Here is a 27,226-nt window from a genome sequence, read left to right as displayed (position 1 = left end):
ACAGAAGCTGCCTCTGTCAACACTCATTAGACAAGTGAAACCTGAGGACCCATTACAGAACAGAAGGCAATCCCACCTCCAATATCACAAAACATTTAAATATTCATTCATCCATCCCTCAGAGTGCAACAAGGGCTCCTACTTTAAATATTCGTCTTTCTTATTTTACCACCCCATGTATTCTATTCATAATCAGTTACCAACAGTGCAAAGTAACAGACCCTTTTCATCAGCTTCAGGTATTTTTTATGCAACAGGATGTTTTATATATCAACATAATTGCCAAGTAACTACTTCAAATACACCCAAAGCAGCACTAATCAAATTATCATTTTGTTCTTTCCCCAGCCAGAGTTGGAAGGCTGTGTCCATTGTTTCAAACCTTGATTTAAAGAAAAAAAAAAACACCTGCTATTTCAGTACCCAAGTTGAAATCTGATGCCACTTTCTCTGTTTCTGATACTCCAATATCAAACATTCTAGAAGCCTGGTGACATGGCCCCCTTAGATATTACTTAAACCTGTTCTCTCACTAGCTACCAGTGCAACTTAGTACAGTAACACAACATCCTTTGGTCTAACAATAGCCCATTAATGAATTTCCACATATTCTGCTTCATTCTCCTTCACTGCATTCTCCTTAACAATCTAAAATTATATAGAGGTGGGGTAAAAATAGGTTGTTGCATCAGACATACTCTAGGCTGCAATTTATTATAGACATTATGTCTAATTCATGTTTGAAAACTTCCATGAAGGAGACTAAGGGGACTGAGGAGTAAATATATGTAGGATCTTTAATTGGATGCTGAAACAGAAAAGGCCGTCAGTGAAACAACTCCACTTCTGTCTCAATTGCGTTCTATTTTTCTCTCTGTAACTGCATAGGATGTAGATTTCTCCATTTAAATAATTTTCATTATTTTTTTGAAAAATATGTACTTCACAACTCTTATAAGCCTGAAGCTTTGAAAGCAATGTAAACAAATGAGACAATATTTAGGTTCATCACTAGACTAGACAGATATGCAAGTACTAATAACTACAACATAACATAGAGAAAAGAAGCATTCCTAAAAAGATGGCTCAGTTGGTAACGTGCTTACCATGAGGGCCTGATTTCAGATCGCCAGAGCACACACAAAAACCTGGGCACAGTAGTACATACACACCTGCAATCCTAGCACTAGGAAGGAAGAAGCAGGATCATCTATAGAGCTCACTAACCAGTTGAATCAGTGAACTCCAGGGTTAATAAGAGATCCTGGTTTTTTTTTAAGGTAGAAAGACATGCAATATTGACTTCTAGTTGCCACGTTTGTGCATATACACATTCATGCATGTGCATGTGCACACACACACACACACACACACACACACCATATACAGACTCAAATGCTATGATAAAAATCCTTAGGATCATTATTATATGTGCTTCTACCATTCTGAGTTAGAACACTTGTATAATCAAAGTAAAAATATTAAAATTTTAAATATTCTATATTTATGTATGTATCCCTGCCATCTTTTCTTTCAATCTCTCTCTCCATGAAACCCTTTTCTGAAGTCAATAATTGGCTGTTTACTTTGGTATATGATAGAAATGATCTTTTAACAGTATATTCTATGAAACAATTACAGCACACAATGCTAGAGTCTGCATTTGGTTTTAATGTCTATGTTATCTTTGTAGAATGCAAAATTATAAAGCAGTATTCCATAAACCATGAAAATATTAAAATATCTCATTGAAATTTTTTGTGACTATTAGAATGGAAATATGCAGAAGATATTTAATGAATAAAAAAGTGGGATTTGGAGAATTATGTGTATTGTGAACAAGTGAGTTCTTAACGAGCAGAATTTCTAAAAGCTTCTCCACTCTAACCTGCCTTAACCCTGGAACCTGTGAATAAGGTGAAATATGTGTCATTCTCTCAGGTATGTTATTCTATATATGGATACTATCCAGGTTAGCCTTCTAGTAAGGTGAGAACTGTCCACAGTAGATGGCAGAAGAAGCTAGAGATTCAAACACAAAAAGAGCTTGAAAGAAAGTACCATTGTCAATTTGAAAATGAAAGGCTAGTGAGATGGCTCAGGGGGTAAAGGCATTTGCCACACATACCTGTGGAAGGAGAATCCAACTCCCAAATTTTTTTCTTCTGATTTCTACTCATGTGCCATGGCATATACGTGCTGACATATGTGTAACCACATGTACATACACATAATAATAATAATAATAATAATAATAATAATAATAATAATAAATGAAGAATTGTTTTAAAGATGAAATGATCACATGAAATAGGATTAAACTGCTATAATGAGGTGAGAATGGTCTCTAGCAAGTAAACAGGGATCACAGCCCTGTAACTATAAGGAACTCAATTCTGCCAAAAGAATTGACAGCAAGCAGAAGACACTTGGAAGACATTTTGGACTTGTGAAGCTCTAAATAGAGCAGCTATTGTTTTTGCGCCAGATTGCTGGCCTATAGAAATCTGAGCTAATATTACTGAAATTACTAAGTTTGATGTAGAAAGTGAATTAACAAGCTTAATTTTAAAGAATCTTGGGGTTTTCCTATTCATTCAGAACTCTTCATATGGTTTATACAAACAGTCAAAAATAATGAAATTATGGTTATTATGAGCCTGACAGTGTTAGTCCCTGAGTATAGAGTAGGGAATAAAATATTATCTCTGACCTGATACAGGTCAGTATGTCAAGGAAGATATAAAATTAAGGCAAGTTTGTTAAGTTCTATTGGTTAAAGGACTAAGAGTAAGGTGCTGAGCAGACAGAAAATGTCACACATCCAGAGACAAAACAAGAGAAGTTCAACAGAGTCCAGGGCAAGAAGAGTAATATGAGGAATGCTCTAGAGTATGAACGTTATTTAAGCACAAAGGGAAGCTTCTGGATATTAAAATGCATGACAGCATAATCTTGCACTTAACTGTAAAGCTATCTCTCCAGCCCCAGCACTGCACTTCTAACTATGGCTGAATATTACTCTCTGACTACTACTGAGTTAGAGTCAATTGGACTGCCACTCCAAAACAAATATGTTTTGGCTACTATGGGGAGAACAGAGGCTTTTATTTTTATATTTATTTTTTTCGTTTGTGTTCTAGTCACATCACATGAAAATTCAGGCTCTATCTTCTTTGATTACTGAAGTATGTGGAACAATTGTGGCAACTGATACTTTAATAAATGGACAAATAAATGTCCCTAATTTCTCATTTTCTGCAGATCCCTTATCATCATGATTCCATTTTAATTTTAAAAATCATAATTTACTTTTCCAAGGCCCTAAAATAATTCATGAAAAATTTGTTCTAAGGTACATGAACTGATTTAGAATGGATAGAAATTTAGACGTGGCAGTACAATTTCTTGGCTCTATATTCTATATCTCTTACCTTATATGTTGTATATATGCCAGAGTTGAACTTTAATATAAATTTGAAGAATATTTCAAATATTACTTAAATAATTCAGAAGTCATATTTGAAACCAGAAATGTGCATTTCAATTAAAGTATAGAAACATGGGCACTGTTAGACTATGGTAGTATTTGGTCTCCAACCATGTAGCTTATATACTAAATATACCCTTGTATTTCTTTCTTATATCCATGCTTAGATTAAAAATTTCCCAGAGTATATTCTCTCATATATTCAAACAGATAAATAAAAAAATTTTAGGAATATGTTAGGCTTTGCAAATCAGTGGAAAATATTTCTCATGTGCATCTGTCTTCACTGTTTGTGAGATATACTGATGGCTAAAACATTTGCTTCTGCATCTAGCAGTTGACTAAGTCAGGTGTATTTCTGCAATAGGTTCAAGATACAACCCTCAAGCTTCTCCTAAAACTAGCAAGCCAAGAACACAAGTTTTATCAAGATGTACACATTATTAATGATTTTGCAAATTAAACAATGCTGTGCAGATTTAAAGAAAAACTGCAATGAAAGGTGACTACATAAAAATGGTGCTAAGTCTATTTATCTTCACATTGTATTTTCTCAATTAAATACTTAAAATAATTATCATAATTGTCACAAAATTATTGTTAAAGATTCCAAAATTACTATTTTTTTTTTTTTGGTTTTTCAAGACAGGGTTTCTCTGTGTAGTTTTGTGCCTTTCCTGGATCTCTCTCTGTAGACCAGGCTAGCCTCAAACTCACAAAGGTCCGCCTGCCTCTGCCTCCCGAGTGCTGGGATTAAAGGCGTGCGCCAGCACCGCCTGGCCAAAATAACTATTTAAGATGAAAAACTACTGATGTTTAAAGTCAAAGTCATCACACAGTACTGCATTGAGCTAGTAACTTAATGCAAGTGTAACACCACATAAAAATGCACAGGATGCAATACAATATCTAGTAAAATATATTACTCATCTTTAAAATGCAGTGTTTTTATTTCCCCTCTGTCTAGAATTTCCAAAGTTTGATGTAAGTACCATATTCTCCAAATTTTGGATCCATTTCTTGGACTCTCTGGTAGCTAAATAAGCTCAAGGAAATGGCATGAAACCACGTCATATCCTTAGAGTTAAAGCTACTGTTGTGAAAACTGGAATTTGGATGTGCTAGTAGCCAATCACTACCACAAAAAGAGGAATTTTGCCTAGTAGACAGTGCAACAAACAGGAAAGGCCTTCAATCCCTTAATGTGTTTACAGAACAGTTCTATCCTGTCCTCCTGGACATTTAACTTCTGGCCCATTTTCACATGAAAAAGAGTTAACAGTTGACCTTACTTCATGCAGTTAAAGTTATCATCTTTCGGTTTAAAAGATGAATGCTCACTAGCATGAATGAGTTATTTCCTCTTCACTGGAACTCTACCCATGCCTAGGGCTTTAATTTCAATCCTGACCAAGATGGCAAGTTTTTGCTTGAATTTCCAAAAGCTTTAGAAACACTGAATATATATAACAATGTTTAAAATGGCAGAAATCAATCACATTATATTGTGAGACAACAGAACACGTGTACATTGTACAGGTTAATATAATGTATGGAAATTATTGCTCTTATTCTTTTATGTTTGGTTTATATAATTAGTTCTGATGTATGTATCATAATTTTAGTAGCACCTAACCTCTTGAGAAATGCCATATTATGGTGGTTAGAACAAAGCCTAAACTCTTCCTTGTTCTTAATCCAGTGGAAAGTTAGACGTGCATAGAAACAAATATCAGTGTATTCAATAGTAGAGAAAGGAGCCAAATCTTATGGGAGACTGTAGAAAACAATGGTTATTTATGCTAAGGATTTCAGAAAAGCTTTTCCAGATAATACAAAAATGTGAACTGAGTATGAATGATTCACTAATTTGTAATTCTACACTCTTGTTTGTTTTAGTGTTCTTTGGTTTTGTTTTCTGTTTTGGCTTTATATTTTCTTAGAAGAATATTTGTTTTTAAGGCTAGATGATGCTAGAAATATTGTGTCTTACCACTTTATGGATGCTGTGATTATTTGGTATATTTTATCTAAAATTATATAAAACAAACAACCCCCTGTCCTACATAAAGCTGTTAATAACTACATCAAATACCATCCTTTATTAGATGAACTTTTCATTGGATTTAAAACTTTAAATTCTGAAATTATTATTTTAATATCTCAAAGAAATGATATAATAATGATATAATAATGCACAACATGGACTAAGAAAAGCATAAACCATAAACAAAAAAGAAAATAGAAGAAAGGAAACAATAAAAATCAGAGCACAGATATAAATCTAAACTTAACAAAAATACAAAAGCTAAAGGTAACAAAGAGTTACTTCCAGCAATAATACTAAAGATTGAGCCAAGGACCTTGTACATAAAACACACCAACAGAATGACAAACCCAATTTATGATCATTTCAACATCTAAAATAAAAAGCATTTAGTGATACTTCACATAATTTCATGATGAAAATTCTCAACAATTTAGTTATATAAGTACCATATCTCAAAACAGTAAAAGTGACAGGTGAAAAACTCTCATCCAATGTCATGTACTACTGAGATAGCTGAAAGGGTTAAAACCATGAAGAAGATGAGGATGCTGAATTTGACCATTCTTATTAAATAGAGTACCAGTTTAGCAAGAACAATTAGAAAAGGGGAAGAAATATAGACCATCCTGTAAGATGAATCTTAAATGGTCTTATTAATAAAAAACACCTGGAGCCAGATATTGTGGTGACAACTGGAAGATCAGAGAAACAGAACAAGCCACGGCCAACCTCACCTTGAAAACTCCTCATCTGATCCTGTTTCCATGAATCTTCAGACTGAAAGCCTCTGAGCCCTCATCCCTGAGGGTCTCAGTTGAACTGCTGCTAAAAAGTGTAAAAGCTTAAAAGCTCTAGTTTCTGGTCTCCACACCTTATATACCTTTCTGCTTCCTGCCATCACTTCCTGGGATTAAAGATGTGTGTCTTTCTCAAGCAAGCATGAGATCTCAAGTCCTGGCATTAAAGGTGTGTGCCACCGTGCTTGGCTCTGTTCCTAATGTGGCCTTGAACTTACAGAGATCCAGATAGATCTTTGCCTCTCAAATGCTAGGATTAAAGGCATGTGCTACTACTGCCTGACCTCTATGTTTAATATAGTGTCTGGCTTTGTTCTCTGATCCCCAGATAACTTTACTGGGGTTCACAATATATTGGAGGATGGAATATATAACTATACTATACCATCCTAACTGGAAATGAAGAAGTTAAAATATACATATTCATAGATGGAGACACATAGAAAAATATAAATATTCCATTAAAAAATAAAATATACTAGAACTTATAAAAACTTATAAAAACTATTATAAAAAGTCTTGTAGTATAAAATTAACACAACTGCTTTTTATGCAACATCATGAACTTCCTCTAAAAGTAAGTTATTCATTCACAATATCTACAAAACCATAAACTATTAAGCAACAAATTTAACCTAAGAATTGAAACTTCTCTACAGTGACAATTATAAAACACCAATGAAAGAAATTATACAGGACACACACACACACACACACACAAAACTGAGATAGAAGCAACAGCTAAAATGAACATACAATCAAACCAATCTATGGTTTCCTGTAAGTCCTATCAAAATACCAATTACCTTCTTCACAGGGATAGAAAAATCAATCTTAAACCCACATAGAAGGCTACCAAAGAAAAGCATAGCCAAAAAAAGCAATGCTGAGCTAATAAAAAAAATTAACAAATTGAAAATTATACAATGACTGACTTCACAATGTACTACAGATTTGGAATAACCCAAAAACTACAGCAGAAAGCATACACAAAACCAAGGCCATAGCATGATGGACTCCAAATTTTATCAGTATGTATATAGTCAGCTGACTTTTGACACCTGAGTCGAGAGCACACAATGGAAAAACACAGTCTGTTATGGTTGGTGCCTGTAAAATTGTTTCTGGTGAGCACTGTTGTACCAGGTTACAGTGGTGAACTGGCAATGGATATTTATCTTACCTTTGATGCAAAAGATAAGGCAGTTTCCTTTCTAATAATGTATGGCAAGGTCATCAGGGCTGAGGGACAGATGTGCTCTTGCTGAGAAAGTAAAAGAACAACAAATGAATATCTCTTGACTTATTCAAAACAGTTACCACATCTGAGAACAAGCATCAAATGGATTCTACTCAATACCAAAACTGAAAGTCCACAATTTCTTAACTAATACACAAATATATATTTAAATAATCTTAGGTTTGGAAAAACTTCAAAGCATCATAGTGAAATTGAAATAAAAGATCAAAACATTTTTCAGGAGTACATACTAAAAAATTTGAAAACCTTTTGGATAAAATAAATGTTTAATAATTTAACAGTAAGAAATAGAAAATTTTATTTGTGGCATAGTGGAAACATACATACATATATATGCACAATATGTAAATACAACCTCCTGAATTATTTTCTTCAATGTTTTCTCAGTGAATAAGAGTGTTTACACTGTAAGCATAAAGACCTGAGTTCAAATCTCCAGCACCCAAATTAAGAACTGGATGTGGCTTGTTCTTGTTCCTGTAACTCCAGCTCTGTTAGAAGCACGGAAAGACAGGACTTTTAGGCTTGCTGGCTGCCAGCCTACTTCCAGAGTCAGGGAGAGACCCTATCTCAAGAGAATAAGCCAGATAATAAGCAGGACACTCAATGTCTTCCTATGTCCTCTGTGCATGTGCATGGGTGCTCACACCCAAACAATCATGAATATACTCCACATCTACATACAAATACAAACAAGCAAGCAAATAACACATTCATCACTTTCACATGGTGCTGGGGATAGAAACCTATGGCCTTATGCTTTCAACTCAAGTACTTTACTATTTAGCCACAGTTCCAGCCCCCAGAATTAACATCAATTACCTGTCAAAATAAAGCACTAAAGAGGCAAATTAAAATGCACAAGTTATAACAGATTGGAAGTGAATATATTTATGGTTTCTTGAACTCCATGTTTATTTTATTACTTACACGATTTTTTAGGAATATTATCTCGTTTGACATCCAAACAATTCTAGGAGCTATGTGTTGTCTTATTTAAAATAAAATATTAGGATAAAGAGGGGTTGGAAATTAAATTAATAAATTGATTAATCATCAAAGAAGTAAACTAACTTGAATTTATTAACTAGTGTTTAAGTACAGCATGAGATAATCATTACAGGGACATCCTATCACTTTGATTTTGTTTCCCTATGAAACATACTCAATTCTTGTGTGCTCACTTCTGTCTAGTGAGAGGTTATGAGCTGATGGAACCTACCAAGTTAGGTTATGAAGTCAAGGGATATTGAATATGCCACATCTGGAAAACTATTATATGTGAAATAATTAGTTTTATTTTTAATTGATAAATAATTATATAGACTATGTATTTATGGACAACAATGAAACTTTTCTATTTGTTTACATGGTAGAATGATTAAAGCAAGAAATCCATCAGTGAACACCTGTAATTGGATATGTAATGGTTCTACAGATGCACTCTGAAGACTTAAATTTATACTCCTCCAGATTTCAAAACTATGCATGCAATTAATCACAAATATTTCCTGTTTTAGAAATCAAAACACAACAACACATGTAGACACATGCATCTGTGTACATTAACACAAAAATAAAACACATTAAGAAAAGCTTTTAGCTACACTTATTTGTGGATATAAGAATAGGTATTTAGAGCACAGTTACTTGTAAATACAAGCATAGGCATTTAAAATGTAGTTAGGAATCATGGTTTTAAATTACTATCTTATATTACACATCAGAATGCTCACATTTTACAGATGATAAAATCAGGACTTCGTAAGAGTCCTTGACTAATACTGTCAGTGACTTACTCAGCTTGAATATATATTCACGTCTCCTGATTCACAAAGGAAATAGTAGACCTCAAGTGATAGAATCAGGTTCAGTGTGAGCCCACTATAGTAATTATGTCTATATGTTTACCATGATTGCTCCTCAGTAATCCCATAACTGCAAATCATAATCTCTAATTCATTACAACATGGTTAGCATAAACATATTTTCAAATATGCTCAAGTATGAATATTGTTTTTTTTTACTGTTGACAATCTTCCTGCTGTACCACTGAAATAAACTTGCAAAAGAATATAACTAACTTGGTAAAGAGCACAGCTATTAGACAAAGTTTGTATTATAAATATTTTGTATTAACATTTTTATTGTACAAAATAATGGATCTTTAATGATACTTTCATGAAAGCAGACATATGTGCAAACACACAAACAAGCAGACATATATATGTAAAGTACTTTATTCCACGGCAAATTTTCTGAGTCTATCTGGCACCAAAACTTTTGGATATTTTTTCAGCAGAGAACCAAGACACTGTTACTGTCCCAAGTTTTTTGATAACATACTTAATGTAGTATAAAGTTTCTTGAGGTAAAACTTCATTTCTGAATTCCCATTTTCCCTGTGTGTTCTCCTGCAAAACTCTGAGTAGATATATAACACTTTACTAGTACTATAGTGCTCATATGAGGAGCCAGGGACTTTTTCAAACTCCCAGGTTTCATCATAAAGAGGATTACAATAGATTTATTGTACATAGGAAGTGAGTTATGAAGTGTTTTCTGTTAGGTATCATTTTAACGCAGAATCTTTCCTGAAAATTTGGTGTTGGTGGAAAAGAACACTCTTGCTTGAATGAACAAATTATTTTTCTGAGCCCAGGTTTTCCCATAAACTCAGTATTCCTTGAAGAGTTATCGATTTATCTCTTGGCTTATGAATCACTAGTAAGACTAAAAGAATCAAAGGAAAAATTAAAAGCATATACTTCAAAGTGAGCAATAAGCTAAATGTTTTTTTAAATCCTCTGTGATTGACTATGCTTGAAGTCCAGGAAGAGCTCTGTAGCCATTATTTGAATAATATCAAATCCTTCCCCTGAAAATACCAATTATTAATAACAAGCTAAAATATGAACATAAATTTTGTAGGCATTCATGTACATTATAGTTCTGAGAACCTATATTTATATATTATAATGTTTTCATAATTGAGCCAGTAAATACATATATTTAGTCTCAAGGTCATGCTACTGTGCAACCCAGATAAATTTCCTGGTATCTTAAGGAATGAAAGAAACAAGAATCAATATCTGCTACCTAGAATAACTGTATAATTAATTTTTAATTTTTCTTATGTGTATGGGTGTTTTGCCTACATGTATGTCTGTGTACCACAGGCCTGGTGTCCATGAAGGCCAGAAGAAGGTGCTGGATCCCCTGAAACTGAGATTACAGGGAGTTGTGAACGAACAGGTGGGTACTAGGATTGAAACCCAGGTACTCTGGAAGAATATTCAGTGCTCTTTACTGCTAAGCTGTTTCTCTACCCCAATTTTTAATAATAATAATGATAATAATAATAATAATAATAATAATAAACTTAATGGAAAGCATACTGGTTGTTGTGTTTCTTATATACCCTTGCCTACTTCAATCCAGATGATTGAATACAGTTCCCCTACCAGGAAAGTTTTTGTCCTAAAATCATGAAAAAGAAGAATCCCTTCCAAAAGTACTCTCTGACTCAGTTTCCATAAATCCCTCAATGCCAACAGTCTCATATTTGTTTTCCCTCATTTTTTCTTGAAATTGTTGTGAATATTCTAATTACTTATTTCCTTATTTAATTTTTGTGGCTCTACTATGTCTCAAGTGCCGGTTGATATACTATGAAGCTAATAAATTTTAAGTTTCAGCAAGGCCCGCCTGAATTCCACTTAATTTTATGTTATTTTTGCTTTCCTAAGAATGACTCCACAGTTTAATAAATATTAGGCCCCAAATCCTAAATTTGCTTTGACCACAGATATGATTGTCCTGGTAAAATCATGCCACTCTTGACTACCCAAATGTGATCTGAACAGGGGTGACACCAATGCACATGTCAAACTGGACAAGAAAATTTCCATGAGGCCCCTTCCATGAGGACAAGCACACCAATTGGTTTTCCAGTGCCACATGGTCAGCCCTGAAAACATACAGAGAGGTAAAATTATATGGACTCAACAGGTTATGCTTCTAAATATGTAATATGCATATATTCATGCAATAACAATTACTGAAAAAGGCATGTTTTTGAAGGAGTATAGGGAGGAGTATATGGGAGGGTTTGGATGGAGGAAAAGAAAAAAAGATATGTTGTAATTAAATTATTATTGCAAAAATAAATTATGTATTTGTTGTAATTAATTTATGATTGCATAAATAAATTATTTTTTAAAAGATGTATTTATTTATTTATTATGTATACAGTGTTCTGCCTGCATGTACGCCTGCATGCCAGAAGAGGGCACCAGATCTCATTATAGATGGTTTTGAGCCACCATGTGGTTGCTGGGAATTGAACTCAGGACCTCTGGAAGAGCAGACAGTGCTCTTGACCCCTGAGCCATCTCTCCAGCCTGAAAAAAAAAACTTAAAGCTGTATAAGCACATATAGACAATGCAGGAATGTATGCTTGAATGGGTCTAAAACTGAATCATTTTCACAAATCTTCTCAGTAGAGTTATTGCAATAAAATTCATCCTTGGCATTGGTTTTCAAATTTAAAAACTGGAGGATATTATTATTTTAGGTAGTCATAAGAATTAGAAACAGGTGAGGCAGCAAGTATTTTCTGCCAATCCTGATTGCCTGAATTCAATCCCCAGGACCCACTTAGTGGAAAAGATACCTGACTCTGCATGTTGTCCTCTGACCTCCCCGACACATGCTTTAGTGCATATGCACCCACACAGATAAAATAAATAAATGTAATACTATTTTAATTATAAACATGAATAAAAGCATAGCCTACATTACGTCCTTATAGGCATTGCTATTATTATTTTTATGCGAGTGTGAATAGCTATAAAACATTTAGTCTATTCAGAAAATGAATTTAATGACAATAAGAAAACTGATATTTTCCTGAAAGATTTCAAATAACTTCAACAAACTTAGTGTCATGTCAGGAAACTCTTAAATAAAAGAATTACTACGAATCATATAGCCTGACTTAAAACATACTAGTGTGGTTGTAGGCTAAGCTCGTTTTCGTGAATGTTTTACCACTTCCATAAAAATCATGTCCTAAGTACCCCCTGTTGCAAAGAGAAGGACAGACACATAGAGAAGATTTGTGCCCTTATTGAAAACAACTAGGTTAAAATATATCATAAATAAAATAGTCCTAAGAGCCTCAGAACATTCCATCCAAACACCAAAAATTACACAATCTTTTTGGCAACACATGAGGCTTTCTCTAAACTAGGTAATATACAGAACAACAACAAAAAGAAGCATTGAGAAATATAGAAAAATGAAATAATTTATTGTATTTTATCAGACCACAATGGGGTAAAACTAGAAATCAATAGTAAGAGAAACTAGAGAACATACACAAACTCATGAACAATGACCAACACCTTATTGAATGATGAATGGGTCATGGATAAAAAAAATGAGAGCTGAGAAGATGGCTCCCTGGTAAAAGTGCTTGCTGCACCAACACAAGGACCTGAGTTTGAATCCCCTAGTACTTATTTAAAAAGCCAGGCATGGTTACATCTGTAACCCCAACACTAGAGACTGTAGAGAACAGTGGTCCTCAGAGCTCTGTGGTTGGCCTGTGTAGACAAAGCAGTGAGCTCCAGATTAAGGTAAAGACCTTGTCTCAAAAAGTAACCTAGACCAGGTGTGGTGGTGCATGCCTTTAATCCCAGGGCTTGGGAGTCAGAGACAGGAGGATCACTGTGAGTTTGAGGCCAGACTGTGTCTACAAAACAAGTTCCAGGACATCCAGAGCTACACAGAGAAACCCTTGACTCCAAAAACTAAAAAAAAACAATGAAAGTAATGTAGAAACTAATAGAGTGAGACACCTGATATTAATCTCTGGCTTCCACTTGCACATGCATAGCCAAGTATAGCTGCAGATACATATGCATATGCATGTATCACATATAAAGAACATGTGCACAGCACACACAAACACACACACAAACACACACACATACACACACACACACACACACACACACACGTGGATTAGGGTGGAGGGGGAGGAAGGGGAAGGAGAAAAGGAGAAGAGGGAGGGGGAAAAAGAGAGAGAGAAAGCAGGTGCTGGAGAAATTCAAAAGCAGAGACAAATCAAAAAGAATAATCTTTTTAAGAAGATAGAATAAAATGAAAACACAAAATCAATGAGATAGAATGAAGGCAGTGGTAAAAGGACAACTGAGAGCTCTAAGTGCTTATATTAAAATCTTAGAGATTTCAAGTAACAATGCTCCTTTGAGGCATGGAACACCAAAAAACAAGCCAAATGTAAAAATCCACAGATGAAGTAATTAAAGTCAGGGCACAAATCAATTAAATGGAATGAAAAAAATATATACAACAAATCAATGAAACCAAGAGTTAGTTCTTTGAAAAGATAATAATGAGAAAAACAAAACCAAGCTTACCCAAAGAATAAGAGTTCAGTTTTTGCAGATGTTGTCACAGTCTTCATGATTTCAAATGTACGTAAACAAACCCTTTTACGTCTGGAAATAGCTGTTTCTTTGGAGTAACCCCATACATCTGGTCCTTTCAATCATTCTGCCTCCTATTCCCATATAGATACCCTGAAATCTGAGGAGAGTAGTATGGTAAAAATTTCCTATTTAGGGCTGATTGCTCCAAAGTCTCTTACTCTCTGCATGTTTTCCTGTTGTTGTTCTCTGTGTTAGTGAAGAAGCTGTTCTGATGAGCGTTTAGCTGTAGATATCACCATGAGTGAAGTAACTCAGACCTAGAAAGACAACCTTTTGCATAGTTTTTCTTATTTTAATTTTTTCAAATTTACTCTTCTGTCATATATTACATTCCAACCACAGTTTCCCCTCCCTCCTCTCCTCCCAGTTTCCTCCACTTCTCCCTTCCCCCCAATCCACTCTTTCTCCATTTCCCTTCAGAAAAGGCCAGGCCTCCCAGGGATATCAACTAAACATGGTATATCAAGTTACAATAAGACTAGGCACCTCCTCCCCTATTAATGCTGGACAAGGCAACACAATAGGAGGAAAAGGGTCCCCAAAACAGTAAAAGAGTCAGAGACAGCCTCTGCTTCCACTGTTAGGAGCTCCACAAGAAGACCAAGCTATCCGACTATAACATACATGAAGAGTACCTTAGGTCAGACCCATGGAGGCTCTCTGATTATTGGTTCAGTCTCTGTGAGGCCCTATGAGCCCAGGTTAGTTGTTTCTGTGGGTTTTCTTGTGATGTCATTGACCCTTATGGCTCCTACAATCCTTCCTCCCCGTCTTCCACAGGATTCTCAAGTTCTGCCTAATGTTTGGCTGTGAAATTCTCAATCTGTTTCCATCAGTTGCTGGATGAGACCTCTCTAATGACAATTATGCTATGCTGCTGTCTATGAGTATAGCAGAGTATCATTAGGAATCATTTCATTTGACTTTATTTTGCCAGTTATGCTTGTTTCCATCCTAGGTCTCTGGGGTATCTAATTTCTGGTTCCAGGCAGTATCAAGGCCTCCTTCTCATGGTATGGATCTCAATCTGGACCAGTTATTAGTTGGTCACTCTCTCAATTTTTGTGCCACCTTTATCCCAGTACATGTTGAAGGCAGGACAAACTATAGGTTGAAGGTTTTGTGGCTAGGTTGGTGTCTCAGTACCTCCATTGGAAGCCTTGTCTGGTTACAGAAGATGGCCTGTTCAGGTTCCATGTCTCCCATTACTAGGAGTCTTAGCTAGGGTGGTGGTGACATGATTTTTCTTATATGTAGATGTTAGCTTTTAAGCCTTAGATGGTGTGATTCCTTCAGAATATCTACAGAGGTTAGATGACCAAGGGGAAGGAGATCTTTCAAGGAAGGGAAAACAAAAAAGATGTTATTAAGGTAACAAAGGAAAAATTAGAATAAGGGAATTAGCCAGGCGGTGGTGGCACATGCCTTTAATCCCAGCACTTGGGAGGCAGAGCCAGGTGGATCTCTGTGAGTTTGAGGCCAGCCTGGTCTCCAAAGTGAGTTCCAGGAAAGGCACAAAGCTACACAGAGAAACCCTGTCTCAAAAAAAAAAAAAGAGAGAGAATTAAGTTTGATAACTGATACTGATACTAAAGGCCTTTTGAAAAGCCATATGGAAACTTGCTACTTTTGAAGCTTCCTAAATCTTATACATATGTAAATTGAATTTAAATGAAATTATCATATAATGGAGGGGACAGTGCCCCAACTAGACATCATGTACTACCAAATAAACTCTCAGTACTAGGAAATAGGTTACATCCTTTTTGAGCTATTGTCACACCCTCCCCCCCCAAAAAAAAATTACAGGCTATTGTCAACGTTATTGGTAACCCTCCACAAACTGACAGTAAAACCCCATCGCTGAAGATACCATAAACTTCTATCATCAGATATGGAAAAATTGAGGTGGTGCTCAGCTAGAAGGTTCACCCCTACCAACTAGTGTTCATATACTGAATGATGCTATACATGCTATCAGAGGAGAAAAGTTATCTCCAAATTCACCTATCCATAAATCTTGTGATCTAAAATAGCAAGTTGCCTGCAAGATATCCCCATTGGTGCAACAGTGGTACAAATGTCATGAGAGTAACTAACCACTTTCTTACTGGATGTAAGGCCAACTCCATGATATGGAACTCATATCTAACACTGTTAAGAGGCTAAAAACATAAGAGCAGATATATCATGGTCCTTAAAGGAAAATGTACTACTAGTATTCTTACAAACATAGAAACAAAATGACTCCTAATGCCATATAGCTACAACTTTATAGATCAGTACATGGATCTACAATGAAAAATTTAAAACACCATAGGAAATTAACTGAATAAGTCATCCTATACTCATGAATTGAGTTTTCAAAATAGCTATATACTTCAAAGAACAATCTATAGATTCAATGCATTCCTAAGAAATATCCATGTACCATTATACACTAATAAGAAAACCAATTTTAAGATTCATGTGGCCGGGCAGTGGTGGTGCATGCCTTTAATCCCAGCACTCGGGAGGCAGAGCCAGGTGGATCTCTGTGAGTTCGAGGCCAGCTTGGGCTACCAAGTGAGTTCCAGGAAAGGCGCAAAGCTACACAGAGAAACCCTGCCTCGAAAAACCAAAAAAAAAAAAAAAAAAAAAAAAAGATTCATGTGGAAGCACAAAATACAATACCCCAATAGCAATAGCAAACTTTAGTAAAAAAGAATATTGCTAGAGATATCAACATAGTTGGATTTTGAATTATATTACAAATCCATATGAACAAAAACTGATTTGTAGGCAAATGAAATAGAATAGAAGGCCAAAAATATATAGCTACCTTTATTTTGTCAAAAATACATATCAAAGAAAAGAAATGAAAGCCTTTTCAATTGGTGATAGGAAAACTAAAAGAATAAAATTAGATTCCAAAAAATCAACTCCAAATTAGGTCAAAGGAGTTTTTTGTTTGTTTGTTTTTGTTTTTTCTTTCTAAGATTTTAATTTTTTTCTAATGATGTGTGTGTGTGTGTGTGTGTGTGTGTGTGTGTGTGTGTGTGTGTATTATTTGCATGTGAGTGCAGATTCCCACAGAGGTTAGGAGCATAGGAGCCCCTGGAAATGAAGTTAGGAGATTGTTATCTGATTGACATGGTTGATATAAAATTAACTCAAATCCTCTTAACCACGATCTTTTCAAGCCCCTCAAAGACGTATGATCTGAAATTCTAAAAAGGTTAGAAGAAAAATTAGAAAAATATTTCAATATGGTTTCAAGAACATTCTGAATAGGGCTTCATTCACTCAGAAAATAAGGACAGGTATTGATAAATGTGATCTCATGAAATTAGAAAGCTCTTCATATCAAAAGAAACAAATAATTGAGCCTTTCAACTGGGAAAATCTCTTTTGGTATCTGTGCATCTGACAGAGGATTAATATCTAGAATACATAAAGAACTCAAAAACTAAATTTTAAAAAACAGATCAATCCAGTTAATTAATGGACTGATGAAAAGGACAAGTCTAAAAAATTGAAACATAACCAATAAATATATGAAAATATATTCATCCTCACTGGCCATATGAGAATTGCAAATTTAAACTATATTACTTTTTCTATCCCACACTAGTCAGAATGGCAGTCCTTAAGAAAACAGTTAACAAAATATATTGGCATGTATTCAGACAAAAATGAACCCTAACATACTAATGGTTGGAATACAAACTAGTCCATACAAAACAGCCATACCACTCCTGGATATTTATCCCATGGATTCCAGGTCAGCACATCACAGAGATACTTGCCCATAAATGTTTATATATAATTGATAAGCTATAGGATGAATTTATGTACCCATTAACAAAGCAAGGGGAAAGGGAAATGGACATATACATAATGGAAATTTTTTTTAGCCACAGGGAAGTATGAAATTATGTCACTTTCACCAAAATGGATGCAGCTGGAGATGATCATGTTAAGTGAAGTCAGCCACAGAATGACAAATATCATGTGTTTCTTTTATTTGTGATTCCTAGATTTTATATAAAATCAAGTACAACAGGAACATATAAGTAGAACTACATAGGGGGAAAAAAGGACAAATGGGAAGAAAGATGGGTAAGAAAGGTAAGGATACAGGAAGATTGTATTCAAATATTCATTATACATTGTATGTCTGTGGGAAATAACATTATTGAATGTTACATAAATATTAATTATATATATCATATATTTGTGTAAAAATGTTCTTATATAACTTATGAGCAATTAATATAAATTAAAAACAATATTGAAAAAGTAATATAGTATGAATTTAACAATGGCCAAGTGCTTCATAATAAATCTCATTAATTAATAGGTTGCTAGTTTTTTTGCACCAAGGTTATAAAATAAATAATGGAATTTTCTTTATAACTGTTTTGAAGTAGATGTATCTGACTTAGCTCCAGTGTGGTTATTATTACATGGTCTTCTTTCATCTTGATGTTTATCATTTGGTTGTTTATCTCACCAATCTACAAACCATGGAGAGAAAACAAAAGTAATTTCATTCAAACATTTTTAAATCTAAATTAGCTTTTGTTTTTGTTGGTGCTGTTGTTTTTGAGGCAGTATCTTGCTCTATATCCCATGCAGGACTTCAATTGCTATCCTCTTGATCTACAGTCATGCATCAGCACACTCTGATAGATTTATTTTCAACTTACAAATAGAATTGTGAATTATTAATTGGGTAATGTGGGTTTTTTATATATAAATGTTGCATAGTGTCCAAATAAGGATAAACATACCTATGTTCACTACAACTGTATAATGTTGGTGAAAAGTTTTAATGTTTTGATATATAAGTTTAAAATGAAAGGTTAAAGCCACTTATGAAGTTTGGCAACATTATAAAGAAATTTGTATACTTCTATGTATTTTTTTATCCTTTATGATATACTTCACTGCCATGAATATCTCAGAGATTTGTTTTATAGTTATACTCACGTAAAAGCATCATATAAAAATTCAGGTTAATATTTACCTAGCAACTAATTAAAAAGTTATATTTGAACCTTCAGATTATATCTAAAGTTTAAAAGCCAATGTTTCTCCTCACTTAATCCAACATTTCTTAGGAATAATAAATAACAACAAATATATTCTTGCCTCATCAGATATCTTAACTAACTAAATAGAGATGCAACAGAACTTGAATTTAATAACTCTGGCAAGGTTTTCTTAAATTCTGAAAAAAAAGATCATGTCTAAGCAATGAATAAGTTAATTAATTCAAAGATTGTTTACTTATTCTGAGGAAATAAAATTTTAATATCCTATGCATCCTAAGGCTCAGTGGTTCTTTTAAATCACATACAACACTATTGCAATAGAAACCATAAACTATATACAATGGAAAGTACAAGGGAACTCTTTGATGTAAATGCCAAGCTATATACATGAATAACAATAAGATTATATTAATAAAAATAAAAGTGTCATAAACTTGATATTTGTGTATTGCAAAAAGACATTTTCTTTTCTCTTAAATAAATTCTAGGGCATTAAAATTATATTTGTAAATGCTGACACTTTTAAATGGTGTACAAACTGAAATCAAATTAGAACTAATCAGTGAATAGTCAACTTAATAAGAATACAAATGACTTAGTTTAGAAAAATCCAATAATGCAATTTTTTGAAGATAGGATTTTACCATGTAGCCTAAGATGCCCTGCATCTCAGTATGTAGACCAGGATGGCACTGAACTTGCAACAGTTTCTCTGTCTCTGTGGCCCGGATGCTGAACTTATTGGCATGTGTGGCTTGATAACAACTTTCAGTTTGTATTCTAACCTTCGTTCTGTGGTTTTTCTTTACATAGCACTGTGATGCCACTCTCAACAGAATATATGCTTTATGCTGCTTGTTATCTATACATCTGACAGAGGATTAAGATCTAGAATATACAAAGAACTCAGAAAACTAAAGGTAGTAAATTAAGCAATCCAATGATGCTATAATGAAAACTCTTGATAATGAAGTGTTAAATTTTTATAGAATATATTTCTATAATATTCACCCTTCTATTGTGCTTCAGACTTAATATTTCATACAAATTAATTCATCTATTAACGTTTAATGAGTATTCACTACTTTTGCTAATTAAGGATGAAATGTATATTACATTTTCATGGGAACTACACACTCTGGGAAAGCATGTGTTTTACATACTCTACTAGAATATATTTCTCTGCTCATTCTTTAAATACAGAATTCCTTTCATATATCTTTTTTCACTCTGTACTTTCTTCCTTACCAATCCCATTCAGATAATTTCTTCCACTTTCAAATGCTCGCACATGACTTCTAGTGCATATCTCAAGCCCAAACTTCTCTTCCAATGTTCAGGTGTGTGTTTCTACTTATCTGATATCTTCACCTGAATATTTATCAAAATATAAGTGTGATTTTAATATAACATTTTCCTATTGAATTTAAAATCATATTTCTACATTAAATCCATTCTCATCATTCCCACCTTCTGTGTTTACTGAACACTTAGAGAACTCTCAGTTTTAGTAGGTGATTCAACTGTGAATAAAGTTGCATATGCTGCAGATAAAAATAGATGCTCTTGACATGGTCCCCTCATACACCATTCTTATTTAAACTAATACATAATTCTTGCAAATGCTACTCAACATTTTGCCTCCAAATCTATTCAAATTATTCCATCTCAAATTCCAGCACGCTGAAATAATGTAAGCATATCTAAATCTGTTTCTTACAATATTGTGTACATTTGTGTGTGTGTGTGTGTGTGTGTGTGTGTGTGTGTGTGTACGCGCATCCTACAAATGTTTATTTTTACATTATGGCCACAGTAGTCTTTTTTTTTTTTTTAAATCAAAATACGCATCGTATCAGACTGTCCCCTTGCTTTAAAATCTTTACTGGATTTTTATTGATTTTGTTTCTTGTTGTTAGTATAGAGTGGCCTCACTGACTTTGCATTCATGCTGCTGACTGTACGAGGTGGATCCTTCTACCAGGCTTCTGCCCAGGCAATTCCTTAAAAGAAAGAGTCCTCAAACTTCACCCCATTGTTTGCAATCTAGACAATATTCATCATTTTTCCAATTGTAAATGCTAATTTTCCAGGATAGCCTTCCCAAACCCGTTGGATCACATAGTATTTTATGGTTCTGTTTCCATATACATTTCTTCAAACATTCAACAATTTGTAGTATGTATATAAATGTGTTTCTCTTGGATTTATATCTATCTTGTCTTTCCTTGATAAAATTAGTAAGCTCCATGAGGCAGGATCTGCTCACTTTTCACTTACATTTTTATATTCAGCCCTTTGTCTATTATATGGTCAAATTATAATGCCAAACAATAACCTTAGACTGAAATATGCATTATATATTCTGTAGACCAGAAAATATTAAAATGGGAAGACATTTTATAAGGTTAAATTATTTATTTATTTATTTATTTATTTATTGTTTTTCGGAGACAGAGTTTCTCTGTGCAACAGCTCTGGTTGTCCTGGAAATCACCAAGCTGGCCTCGAACTCACAGAGATCCCCCTGCCTCTGCCTACTGAGTGCTGGGATTAAAGGCATGCACCACCATAGTTTGGCATGAGGTTGAAGTTTTTATTCAAGGTGCTTAGACTAAGATCATATCCTTGCTCTAAAATACATAAATCTGACTCTGAGAATCCTATCTGACTTGAATAAAAAATATAGTTAATTTTCCACCTGATAAAAGCCGTGGGGTTTCTAAAAGCACTAAGCCAAAATAATATTTCCTGTGGGATTTTCAAGTTTATTCTTATAACAATTCTGTCATTGACAGAAATCTTATAATAATTCATTAATTGCTTTCATCATAGTGACTATAATATTGATTTAATAATTGGGACTAATGTCTAGCAATTATTTAATTATTAAAATGATATGTAACAACAGTAAGTATTGACCAAAGCTAAATGCAGTATATGAAACTAAAGTTTCTTAGCTATAAATAAAGGAATCTTTCTCACTTCTCACAATCCTCTTTTCTAGCTCTTTTTCATTCATCCTTTGCTGCTTTCATAACTTTGGTAAAGTTCTCCCTTCAATGTCTGCATTGCTCAACTGTAAGCATATATTTTAGTACAAAGAATAGCGATCATTATGAGCCTCATTCTATAATCCAGTTATACTTTATATCTACAAACCAGTCTGGGAAACTAGTCTGATTAAAATTTTCTTTCTTAGGACTTACATAAACATACGGCAATTAGTAATTTAACCTGCCCTCTAAGTAGCCAATGCATCCTAAGAGGCCAAGCTTTAAATATCCCATTAAAAGTGAAAACACAAGCGAACAACAAATTCAAACACTTAATTTGATCGGATTTTAACTGTCTCAACACCATAACACACAAACAATATTTGTAAATGAATTAAACTTTTATCTTTGTTCTTTCTGTCCTCTTTTTCTTCTTTCACTGTGTACTAGAAATTGTACCCAGGGCTTCTCACATGGTAAGCAAGTATTGTATTACTGAGCTACATCCCTAGCTATATCCCTTGCTGGTACAAGTCATTACACTATTCTTAAGATTTTTTAAATACGACTTTATAGGTAATATGCAAAAGCCTCTAGTGTTTGAAATAATTAACTTTGTTTCTTTTCCCCTTTTTAAATCCCTACAATTTTCACTTCCTTAACAAAGGGAAACTTTACCACTAGTTAGTTACAACATATTATATTATTATTAGTTACAATTTATTCCCTCTCAACAAAATTAGTATCATTGTTCTTGAACTTTTTGTATAATTTATGTGTTACCTACAGAATGTAAGTTTCTTCTTTTGTTTTAATAAGTATCACTGTTATGGTTTGGATAAAGAACACTCCTTTAATGACCTAAGAGGATATCATCTTATCCTCACACAGTTTCCCTCTCTTTATGTTTCCTGGCTACCATGAGATGAGCAGCACTCTCTTACCGTGACCTTCAGTTTCTATGTTTACATGTCATCGAAGACAGAGAAACAATAGAACCAGATGTCAAAGTGTGAGCCAAAATAAACATTTTCTCATTTAACTTGTTTATTTTGACTATTTTCTCACAGTGACAAAGTTGATTAATATAAGCAGTGACAAAAATAAATATTATATAACAAACTAACATAACAGATACTGAGGCCCACGCAGGTTTTGGCAGGTTCAGAGGTATGCTGCATTATCACTAAAAGCCAGATGTTCTAGTTGAACATGCCATGGAGTGCTCTTCATTGTGTTATATTATCATTGCTCTACTTGTGAAAATACTGTCAGATAAACGTTAGCTTACTGCTTTTACATTTAAGCTATTCCAATAGAAAAATGAATGAATGAGCTGCATACCCCATTGATTTCTATTTAATATGCTGAATACAGATAGGCAGGCTCATTCATTTTTATAAAAGCTGACATATAGAACTTAGGAGTAGAATAATGGTTGGCAAAACCTGGGGAGACTCAGAGACAGAGAGATGAACACAGGCCAATCAGTGGACACTAAAATTAAAAAAAATAAAATAAAAATTTATGCTGTTCTAGTGCACAGTATAGTGACCATCACCCAAAACTACACTGTGTTTTAATAAGCTAGAATTAAAATACATTTTACTACAAGTAATGTTTACTAAGATAAATATATTTGTCTTAAATATTACTTAATACATACATGTATTGAACCTTTACCTCATATCCTATAAGTATACATATTTGTTTCATATATCAGCTTTAATTTTTAAAAAAACACCTAAAATATTTATAAGAAGAGACTTAACAAAAACACATAAAATCTTTATCAAAGCCAGTTTGAATTTTTTTTTTTTTTTTTTTTTTTTTTTGGTTTTTCGAAACAGGGTTTCTCTGTGTAGCTTTGCGCCTTTCCTGGAACTTGCTCTGTAGCCCAGGCTGGCCTTGAACTCACAAAGATCCACCTGGCTCTGCCTCCCAAGTGCTGGGATTAAAGTTGTGACAGACTAAGTAAAGTGCATTCCAATTCATGTCATAAGATACGTCTATTTGTGTTGAATAGAGTATTATTGTTCAGATACCACTTAAATTGTTTGTATATTTAATGTCTTACCTGGTGCAAAGGTTCTACAGTCAGCAGATTGGGAATATCTCAGCACTTATAATGGGTCATGGTAAGATACTGAATGAGGACTGATAACACTCGTCATCCACACGAGACGCCCCACAAAACTCCACTTCTGTCGTCTGTTGTGAAACGTATCAGGAATGGCCACTAAATTTAGGCTTCTAATTTCATAGTCAGTACTCCAGTGAAATGAGATTCTGGATCTGAGGCAGGTGGACTCTGCTCATGAGAGTGAAAAATTCAAGCCACAGTGAAAAGTCAAAGAAAAAAAACTACTAGATTCCTGTGAAGCACCAACCTTCGGAACAATGATTGACTGATACAGCCCCCTACTTCCGTCTGCGCCTGCGTGGTTTTTTTTAAAAGGGCTGTGTGGGCGTGACCGGAAATGGATAACTAATATCCGCTTTTCTTCAACTGCCGTTATTCTCTGGTTTTCTTCGAGGCCCGTGAAGCCTTCAGGAAGCTGGTTTGAGCGTCTGGTGAGGAATCTTAGGAACGTCCGAGTGTCAAGGTATCTTCTGGAACCCTCTCCCCCCAAACCAGAGGCCTTCTCAAAGAGACCTGCTCCAAATTACCCTATCCTACCCCTGCTGTTTAATTCGGGTGTCTCGGACTACTGCCATTGCGCTCCGATACTTCCACTTGGGAATCGGGGATGCAGTGTGTATAGAAGAGAGAAACAGTACTGGTCAGGAAGAAAGTTAATATTTTGAGTTGAAACTGAGATGACAAGGTCTAAATCTCCCCTTCCCTTTTGGGTTGCTAAGTCAGTACGAGGGAACCCGGCGAGGCGGCCTTTCATGGAGTAATGGCAGCATCTACCAACAGAGGTTATATAATTATCTCATCCTCTGTTTTCCAGGGTGACCTCTTCCTTAACCTGTTTGCAGCACTATCTGTGTTCCTTGCTACGAACATCATGCCTCGTGGCCAGAAGAGCAAGCTCCGTGCCCGGGAGAAGCGTCGCCAGGTCCGTGCTCAAAACGCACTGGAGGAACAGGCCTCTCCAGGTCCTTTCTATGAGTATCCACATCAGTCTATTTCTGATGCTGGTATACCTACACCTCCCGACATGCTGCAGGGAGCGCACTGTACCATTTCAGACACTACAGGTGCCCAAAACCAAGATGAGAAAAGTTCAGATGACTCTGATGACACTGTGGCCTGGAATAAAGATCCTATAAACCGCAAAGTAGTCTTACTGGTGCAGTTCCTGATGGATAAGTATCAAAAGAAAGAGGTTATTACAAAGGCAGATATGCTGAAATCTGTTGTCAAAGCATCGAAAAATGACTTCAGTGAGATCCTAAAGAGAGCCTCAGAGCACATGGAACTAGCTTTTGGTGTTGATCTGAAGGAAGTGGATCCTATCAGGCACTGCTATGCCCTTTTCAACAAACTAGAACATACCTTTGATGGAGTGAAGGGTGAGGAAAATATGCCCAATACTGGCCTATTAATGATGGTGCTGGGTGTGATCTTCGTGAAAAATAACTGTGCCTCTGAAAAGGATATCTGGGATGTGCTGAATATGATGGGTGTATATGCTAACAGAAAACACTTCATCTACGGAGAGCCTAAGAAAGTTATCACTGAAGATTTGGTAAGGCTGAAGTACTTGGAGTCCCGAAAAGTGCCCAACAGCAATCCTCCATCCTTTGAATTCACATGGGGTTCCAGAGCCCAGGCTGAAATCAGCAAGATGAAAATCCTGGAGTTCTGGGCCAAGATCCATGATACTACACCAGATGCCTTTGAAGCCTTGTATGAAATAGCTGTGAAAGATGAGGAAGAAAGAGCTCGAGCCAGGTCTGCAGCCAGGGCTCGCACTGCTGCTATGGCCAGTTCACATTCAAAAGCCATCACCAGCAGCTCCTCTCAGGCTAAGTAATAGCTAAGGCTATTTCCTCACTATTTGTTTGTAATGGTCTGTCAGCTAACTAATAGTGAAGGGTTAATATGGGATGAAAGGAACAAGTGATTGTATTTCTTTTCTGTTGTATATTAGTAACTTCCAGTTTTACCTTTTTCTCTCTTTTAATTCTAGGTTATATTTTATACATTGAAGTCCGAGGAAAATTTCCTGTGTGGAAATTAAGGACAGTGAATATTTTAAGTAGTAGATGGGCAGCATAGGTATAGAAGGAGCACAATGAATATCATCATTGCATTCCTCTGCCATATTTGTTACTTTAAATTTCATTTTGCTTTTTGTGTAATATTTCAGATGTTTTTTCAATTAACTTCAATGCCTTTAAATGTAAAATTATTAATGAGTTTGCTTATACATTTTCTGCCCTTTAATAGTTTGAAGCTATTCTGGGGAGAGAGGGTCACTATTATTTAGGGGTGTGGCCACTAGTGAGTTCTCCATGTTCCAGTGGATGAACCCACACCTATGCCCACATGGGTAGCACTAACTGGACTTAATTTTTTTTTAAATAAAAGATGTATGAGAAGAAAGGGAGAAGTCTACATCAGTTTGAATTTATTAGTCTGTTCAATCTTAGGATTTTGTTGGCTCAGTGACTAAAATCTGAGTCAAAACATAGTCAATGGCAAGTTAAATAACGAGATAGCAAAAATGGAAAAGAAAATACTTAGAGGATAAATACTTAGCTTTTTGGTTTTCTTTATTTCACTTTGTTTCATACAAATAAAGTGTATGTATTTTTATTTGTTTATCTTACTGAAGAGTATAAGTGTTAATAAAGTATTTTAAACTGTAATTCATGCTCATCAGTTTATTCATTATCCAAAGTTAATTAGCATCTAGCCTTTGAAAGTCATTCTGTTAGAAATGGGGAGTTTATGCATGATGAGAGAGGCAAAATCAGTTTTCTCCAATAGAGTAACACTGGGTATATCAACCATTCCTGCACAGTCTTCATGTTCAAAAGTAGTTGAAATATACATAATGGATCCCACTGTTGTTGGGGTTTTTTGTTTGTTTGGTTGGTTTGGTTTGTGTAATCA

General features: G+C 34.7%; 1 protein-coding gene across 3 annotated transcripts in view; it reads left to right on the top strand.

The window, feature by feature from the left end:
* LOC131899949 (melanoma-associated antigen B18-like) overlaps positions 1-26,979 on the top strand; it is a 561,424-nt gene extending 534,445 nt beyond the window's left edge. Inside the window, exons 4-5 of one of the 3 annotated variants that reach the window (XM_059251429.1) lie at positions 10,778-10,853; positions 25,113-26,979. In XM_059251429.1, the coding sequence (XP_059107412.1) occupies positions 25,170-26,141 (972 nt within the window). In that variant the 5' untranslated portion in view covers positions 10,778-10,853; positions 25,113-25,169 and the 3' untranslated portion in view covers positions 26,142-26,979. Of the gene's footprint in view, positions 1-7,840; positions 10,854-24,133; positions 24,762-25,112 lie in introns of those variants that run through there. The other 2 variants (XM_059251428.1, XM_059251430.1) reach the window with 2 other exon arrangements.
* Positions 26,980-27,226: the final 247 nt, after the last annotated feature.

The sequence above is a fragment of the Peromyscus eremicus genome, chromosome X (assembly GCF_949786415.1).
Source record: "Peromyscus eremicus chromosome X, PerEre_H2_v1, whole genome shotgun sequence".
In the NCBI taxonomy this organism is placed as follows: domain Eukaryota; kingdom Metazoa; phylum Chordata; class Mammalia; order Rodentia; family Cricetidae; genus Peromyscus; species Peromyscus eremicus.
The sequence above is the reverse complement of the archived record's forward strand: the minus strand, read 5'-3'. Positions and strand labels throughout refer to the sequence as shown.